Source organism: Mercurialis annua, linkage group LG3, assembly GCF_937616625.2.
Source record: "Mercurialis annua linkage group LG3, ddMerAnnu1.2, whole genome shotgun sequence".
NCBI classification, from domain to species: domain Eukaryota; kingdom Viridiplantae; phylum Streptophyta; class Magnoliopsida; order Malpighiales; family Euphorbiaceae; genus Mercurialis; species Mercurialis annua.
The window spans coordinates 54108365-54116599 of record NC_065572.1 but is presented as its reverse complement, the minus strand read 5'-3'; the positions used below and the strand labels follow the sequence as shown (position 1 = coordinate 54116599).

The 8235-nt window shown below is 32.7% G+C and overlaps 1 protein-coding gene across 1 annotated transcript; it reads right to left on the bottom strand.

Moving 5' to 3' along the window:
• Nucleotides 1-2555: 2555 nt before the first annotated feature.
• On the bottom strand, nt 2556-6266 carry LOC126674083 (transcription initiation factor TFIID subunit 11). The gene is made up of 5 exons (XM_050368457.1): nt 6087-6266; nt 5508-5993; nt 3951-4038; nt 3395-3494; nt 2556-3090 (listed from the first exon to the last, which is right to left on the bottom strand). The coding sequence occupies exons 2-5, from the start codon at nt 5969-5971 to the stop codon at nt 2963-2965; spliced, it is 780 nt and encodes a 259-aa protein (XP_050224414.1). The 5' UTR covers nt 5972-5993; nt 6087-6266; the 3' UTR covers nt 2556-2962.
• Nucleotides 6267-8235: the final 1969 nt, after the last annotated feature.

Sequence of the window (8235 nt, the reverse complement as noted above, 5' to 3'; positions counted from 1 at the left end):
ATCATACATAACAATTAAAAGTAACCGTAAAATTATATGTAATAATCTTAATATTTATAAATTTCAGAATTAATTACTGATTAAAAATAATTTTATTTTAAAAAAAGTCAAAAGTTGTTCTTCATTCAAGCATTTTTATAGATGAATAAAATTAGAAAGAAAAATGACATTGATGGGAAGTCTTAAAATATTTGTAGTACAGGAGCCACTTGTGGCTGCTTCTTGCCTTATCGCCGGTGTTGGTTAGTCTTTAGCTCTCTCCTCCCCTTTTATCTTTTATCACTTTATACGATCTTAATTTTTACATTTTATGCAATTCTCGGCGGATTTGTAATTACCAATTGTTTTTTTTTGTGTTTTATGAATTTAGCAACGTTGTAGTAGTTCTTAAATTTTTATGATATTCTAGAAATTTTATTTTTTAAAATGTGTCTCACTCTGAAAGATTATTTAAGTGGGTACTAAAATGCGGGTAATTGATTTTTTTCTTCAAAATCCACATTTTAAAAAATAATAATAAGCATTTTTACTATAAAAATAAATTACGAGTGTTTCATGTCTAATATGAAAAGTTTATTAAAATTTAATATGTAAATAAATTAGACATAAAACACTCATAATTTATTTTTATCGTAAAAATGCTTATTAAATTTTTTTAAAATATGGATGTAAAAAAATAATAATTACCCACATTTTAATTACCCACTTAAATAATCTTTCAGAGAGACACATTTTAAAAAATTAAAAGCGATTTTGAAATTGTGGATTTAATTATCCACATGTATTTTTATCGTAAAAATGATTTATTTTTATCGTAAAAATTTGAAAACGATGCAGTGATGAGAAGGCTTAAAATATTATTTCTTAAGGTTTGCATTCAATTGTACGAATTATATTGTTGAATAATAAGTAACCAGTTGGATGTCATTTACAAGTCAGCTCTTGTAAATCTAGAGTTATTATTATTGACATTATTTGTTTATTTATCTTACTTATGTAAGGTTGGGCATAGATTATGAAAATGTCAGGTCTATTTCTTGGGGAGAGAGTCTCCCCAAACAAAAATATAAAGCAGCCCGCAATTGGTAATTGCGGGCTGCTTTATATACTAATCCGGCTGATTAATTTTTTAATCAGCCAGACTAATTTAGCCCGCAATGAGTAATTACGGACTGGTATTAGCCCGCAATTATTTATTGCGGGCTGGTGGGTCCCCAGACATAAAAATAGAATTTTTATGGTCTGAGGCACAAAATTAGAATTTCCCCTTAGAAGGGGGCACAAAAATATCAAAAACCCTTGTTTGGCGATGGAGAGTGATGAATCTGCGCAATTGGTGCCCATGTCGAGTAGAGGTTGAGCTGTGGATAGTATGTGATTGAAATGTTTAATTTTTGATATGGAAAGTTAGGTTAATTTGTTATCAAATTCGGCATTTTTTTTAATTTTATACTGATTTGCGGGGAAACAGGTTACAAACTACGAGCATGGTAGTAACTTTCTAAACTTATTTCCTTCCCATCTCTTTTTGAATTGTCAATTAACAATATTTAGTTTTTGGATGATATGAAATTAATATAGTTAATTTCTTCTCAATTCATCTGATTGTAGGCTTCCTTTGATTTTTTTAACTATTTATGTTCTATGTTTTATAACATTTGTCATTCAATTGATTATAAAGATTACAATAGTTAATTGAATGATTGAGAACTAATCCACTAAATACAACTGAAGAAATTATTGTTAATTTTACCTTATCAGTGCAAGTTTAATAAATTAAAGCCGGAGACATCTTTATTTAAATTTTGATGGCGTTGGAAAGAACACAAAAAGGTGAGGAAGAAGATGATGTTAAAATTATCATTTCATCATCAATGTCTTTCTATTTTACTAATTGTTTATTAAATTATGATTATGTATATTTCTGTTAACTAACAGAGAATGAGTTTCACTTGCCAATTTTCGTCCATGTAAGGGTGTAAAAATTAAGATTTTGACAAGTTAAGGATCCAGGCATAACAAATTTTGAGATAGGGACCTCTCGAACAAAACCGATAAAGTACAGGGGCCTCCGTATGGATTTTACCTAAAAAAACCTTAATTTTTTTTTAAAAAATAAGCATATAAGTAATAAAATTTAAATGTTGCTATCTAAAAAGCTTCACTGTGTTTAATTACTAATAGGGTTGCAAAGTTCATGTTCGGCTTGTTACACGAACGAGGTATTCCTATTCGATTCATATTCGTTCGACCTTTGAATAAAATGTTATTATTTGGTTCATTTAGAATATATTGTGTACATGTTTGGTGCTTTATTGATAAAAAAAAAATCGTAGCAGGGAAACAAAATGAAAATGGCCGTAGCAGAGTAAAATTTGAAAATTACGTCCTTTTGTGGGTGAAACACCGACCCATACTGGTTTGGATCAAAATACATGGAAAAGGATCAAATATGCTTGTAGAAGGCAGTAGCAACCTAATTCATGGAAATTTTTGTTTTAACCCCATACGTACACAAATTTTGCACAATAGAAGGGCATCTTTTTTCATATAGATACATCAAACCTATAATAAGAAATTATTATTTAAAAAATGCCAATGTTCCGAAAAGCACATAAAGATTCTTGCAATAAGAAAACGATAATGGTATATGAATGTACTTCTCTACTGTAATTTTACCGGAATTTTTATCAAGCGCCAGTTCTGACCTGATAGTTTCAGTTATATAGTCATTTCTGGCCTTCCGTCAAGCAATATGCATTGGCTACTACTGACCTGATCAGCTAAAAAAAGGGTTTCAGCTAAATCTTTCTGGCTGGGAAGATTCTGACATTTCATTTCTTGGAGCTCAAATGCTTGTAATTTGAAAACTATGACATAAAATTTGATAATAGGAAACTGAAAGATGTGATGTCAGAAGGTTACCATTGCAATTTACCAATCAGTTTACATGTAGGAATATCTATCGGAAGAGCCTTGGCACTGATCGCTTTGGTAGTTTGCCTTCAAGCTTTAGTCGTCTAAAAGCTTCTCTTATGTGGCATGGTCTAATTGGCCCAGTGTCCATCCTCTCTGTCATTACTATTCTAGCTGAAACCATTACAAAAGAAAATGACAGAAGTTAAAAGTGAGCTATTTAAATGCCTCTTAATAAGACCTTACGTTCAAAGATAAAGTTTCCGAGATAGGACTTTTTATCGAGCCTTTATCCAGGATCTCGGTTTTTTGTTATGTAGTTCTCCAAAGAGTCGACTTCGAAGACTACCACAGTTTAATGGTTACATGTCTTAATATTCAGTTTCTACCCTTCTCTATTACATGATTTTAATTTAAGAGTCTGGCAAGCATTTTTATGGGAAAATGAAGAAATTGACTGGGGAAAAAAAGCACAAACCTGTTTCAACAAGTTCACCAACAAACATTTTTGCTATTCCACAAACAACGATGGTCATTGGTAAAGAAATTTTTTGGTTTCCAGTGATGCTCACTAGCAACTGCATTCACAAAATAATATAAAATCAAACAATGAGGCTTTAACAAACAAAGAAACCAACTTATATAAAGCCTGATGGTGTATCGCAAAATAATGCTAAAAGACGAGTAATTTGCAAAAATATCAGCTGACATACTATTTGTCAACTTTTCACTACATACAAACCCCACTTTAGCTTTCAATATCACGAATCAGTTTACAATTTGTTTCTTTCCTCTATGTTTCCTTTTTATTTTTCCATTGTTTTTTTTTTACTCCTTAATTTTGTCATATACTTGTAACAGGGGGCTGAGCGTAGCCTCATTTTAGAACAACAAGACAAACCCCTAGGATACCTATGTTTTGAAATTAATAAATGAATCACTCTAAGGAAAACAGACCATATTCAGGTAAACACATTCGATTGAGGAAAAAAATGGAGTACGATTATAAAAAATGCACAAAAAGAGAAACATACCCTTCTCATGTTAGCCTTTTGAAGCGCAGATCGTCTGAATGATTCATACCTGGTCATCTGACCTTCAGAGAACTGTGATAAAATAGCCCTGGGTAGGAAACAAGGAGCCATAGTTCAGCGAAATATGCATTTTGAAACATGTCATATAAGTAAAACATAAAGCAACTAACTTTCCATCTAGTATTCCACAGCTTTATGCCATAATTCTAAACATTCAGGATGTAAATCAATTCACAGTATCCATTTAGGATTTTCAGGACATAACAAGCCATCCAGGATGATCAGCTTAATATATTTACAGGGACAGTTAGCTATTTTAAAAATCTATCAAATAAAATATCCTAGGATTAACATAATCCATCCACTCAAATTAGGTGTTACCGTCAAAAGTAGTTACAGGCCTACTTATTTTCAAGGATGTCATCAATGTATCATAATTAGTGTATTCATTTGAAAGCATCCCTCCATCCGAAATTTCTCTTTTTACTCATCTTCCTGCTCCCATTAGAAGCAACCGGACATGCACCACTTCCAAATGGGAGGTGTTTCAGCAGAAAGAGTGGATTTTTTCAGTTCTCAAAAACATCGGGAGAATAGTGCTTCCCTGCCTTTTCATCTCACAGAAAAATCCACAGCAGATATAATAGGACAACTTCCCAGAAAACTAGTTATCGAAGTTGCCAAACACACCAATAGAAATGTGGATCCGGCTAGACTTCCGACAGATTCTTATGCCAGCAAGAAGATGATAACAATTCTTAATCCTAGTGTTAAGATAACATGTCAGAGCCTAAATGATTCCTAGTTAATTAATTAAAAATTTGACCACATAGAACTCAAAACTCTATAATGCTCTGATAAAAAGCTTTTTTTTATTATCAAAAGCAGTTATTTTTCATTATCAAAAGCATGTTGCATCATTTCTAATTTTACAAACACTCTAGGGAGGCACAAACAAACACCCAGCATATATGGACTAACAGAAAGCCACAATATCCAATTTTCCTAATTTCAGGTAGTATGTATGTATGAGAGTTGGTTACAATGAAAACCATGGACTCCCGAAACACCAAATAGAAGTTCATATTGAAAGTCATACAAAGCCAATCTAAGTGACACCATAAAAAACATAAGTTTATATCACCAATTTCCATATCCCAATATGGTTTAAATAACCTAAACACAAACTAATTGTAAATAAAGCTCAACCAAAGCAGAGGAGAAGCACAACCTACCACACATAATATCTTACTGTCGATTAATCCAACTTTCAAAAATTGTCTCCCCATATATAATGCATATTGCGATTTGGCCCCCCTAATGTAAAATTTCTAGCACCATACTGCTACTACCAATACTATACTAAACCCTTCGCTTCACTTCAGAAATAAATGACTATTTGTAAGCACATTTATCTTAAGTCCTAACCACCAAGATACCCTAATAAACCTAAAACAAATAAGGCCCAATTCAATGAACATATTGTATGCATAAAGATAGAAAAATAAAACAGATTTGCTGCATAAAATTAACAAAAAAAAGGAGCACGAACGCAACTTCATCTTAGTCATTTTAACAGAGTCAGAACTAGAAGGAAACTTAGAGAGCTCAACATCCACATTCTCCTCCTCTTCATCATCATCATCTTCTTTATTGTTATTCTTCGCTTTGTTAATTCTCGAACCCGACAACATAGGTGCGGTAGAAGCATTAGCAGCAGCAGCAGCAGAACTTGATGGGTCAGTGTTAACACTAGAATGCACCCCATCAGCAGCAGTAGCAGCACTACTGGTGGTGCCAAATTGATCATCATAATCATCATAGTCATCATCTTCGTCTGCCACAATATGAACAACTGGGTGGTGGTGGTGGTGGTGCTCCTGAGAAGTGGTGGAAACCGGTAGTGGTGGTGTCTGAGAATGTAATAATGAGTCGCCAATAGGCGATTCGGGTGGCGATTCATCTTCCTCTTGCTGCTGCTCTTCGTATGCTGCCTCGAATGGATCCTTTATTTGCTTCATTTTATGATGGTTGTTGTTATTGCTGCTCCACGGCCTTAAATTGTTAGAGGCATTTTCACAAACAGGTAGAGTGCAGCAACAAAATAAATGAATCTATTTAAGAATATATGAGTACCAATTGAGCAGAAGAGGCCAAAACGACGATGGTTCGCGATATTTGTTTCCTTCAGTGCAGATTCCCGACGATACGGCTCTCTGTAATGTGCATCGGCGGAGATTGAGAATAATAGCAGGTGGAGACAAGGAGAGGGATTTCTTCTTCTAATCCGTCTACTTATTTATCAAAAGTTAGTTCCTGTAATTGTAAATATTTTATTCCTAATTACTACTTTCTTATTTTTTACTTTTAATCAATTAAATTATAATATTACTTTAATTTTTTTTTAAAGTAATTCAATTTTAAATAATATATTATTATTTTACTTTTTATTATACATATATATATATATATATAATAATTTTTTTTGATGAATCAAAATAAATAAAAACCACAAACACTGACAAAAAAAAGCTCTATTTAAATTTTTCGCATAAAAAATGACCTATGTGATATGACCTTGAAGGCATATTAGAGACTACAATTTTGAGAGTTGGCTAAGAAACTACAAATAGTTTATGTATTAGATATAATAAAAAAAATTAAAAATTTAAACCAGAATATAAAAAGCACCTATTATAATTTTTAAAAATAATAATTAATTTAGACTAATGTATAATTCGAATAGTAAATTAATGTTAGTATAAATATATAAGATAAACTAATAATTTTTTTATATGTTAATATTTGTAATCGCTGTAATTTTTCAATGTATGATTTTAAGGATTAATGGTGAACCGTGATAGCCCAAAAATAAACGTCCAACTTGGAATGAATAACTTTTAAAAATTGATTTGATTTAGATTTGAATAAAGGGTCAACGTGCTCCTTGAACTTGTGACACGGGATCATCTAAATCAATTTATACTTTTTTAAGTAACTAACCCCAAAACTCTTCATTTTTGGATGAAATAACCCCACAATATATTTTTTTATTTTAAAAAATAGATTTAGGATAATTATATCGCAACAATTAGGGAAGTATCTAATTACAATTTTAGATTCCTCACTTCCGATTTGTATTTTACGCGTTTTAAAAATACAATTATGAGGTTATTTAATCTAAAAATAAAAGAGTTTTGAGGTTAGTTTCTCAAAAAAGTATAAATTGAATTAGATGACTATGTGTCACAAGTTTAGGCGGCGCGTTCAACTTTTATTCATATAAATTTAATTAAATATTTTTAAAGTTTTCATAGTTAATTTATATCTCATTTGTATACTTTCTTAAAGTTATAAACAATTTAGACTTAATTGCCAATATTTTAAAATTATAGGTCAGTATAAAACTAATGGCTAATAATCACCCATGGCCCCTCAATTTTAGGGGTACGGGCGCTAAACCCCCTGATGTTTAAAAACGGGCGCTAAACCCCCTAAGTTTTGTGTCGGCGCTCACCATAGCCCTTTTGGACGAAAATACCCTTTGTGCCGTCTTTTATTTGGCGGCTGTCTTTAAAAAAAAAAAAAAATTTGACTGACACCATGTGTCAGTTGACACGTCATCAAAAGACAAAAAAAACTAAAAATACCCAAAACACCCCTAAATATAATATCTGATAAAAAAAAAACTCAACCCAAAATCCAACCACCTGTTCTAACCCAAACCACCCCAACCCAACCACCTCCGCCACATCACTGCCGGAAAATTTTCCGGTCATCTTCTTCAAGTGAAAGATGACCGGAAAAAATTTTCCGGTCATCCGGGAACAGATCCAGGCAAGGATCTGTTCCAAGAACAGCAGCAAGGATCTGTTCTTGGAACAGATCCGGGGATCTGTTCTTGGAACAGATCCCAGTCGGGGATCTGTTCTTGGAACAGATCCCAGTCGGGGATCTGTTCTTGGAACAGATCCCAGTCGGGGATCTGTTCCAAGAACAGATCCTTGCTTAGGGATGACCGGAAAATTTTTCCGGTCATTTTCCGCTCGGAGAAGATGACCGGAAAAATTTTCCGGCGGTGGTAGGGTGGCGGCGGTGGTTGGGTGGGAGTGCTGGTTGGGTTGGTTGTTGTGGTTAATCAAATGGTTAGATTAGATTGGGTTGGTTTGTTTTTTTTTGTCATTTTCTAAATTAAAGTAAGGGTATTTTGGGTGTTTGAAATTTTTAAGGTATATTTCTGACGTGTCAGATTAGATGGCAGTGTCAGTTTTTTTTTTTTAAGACT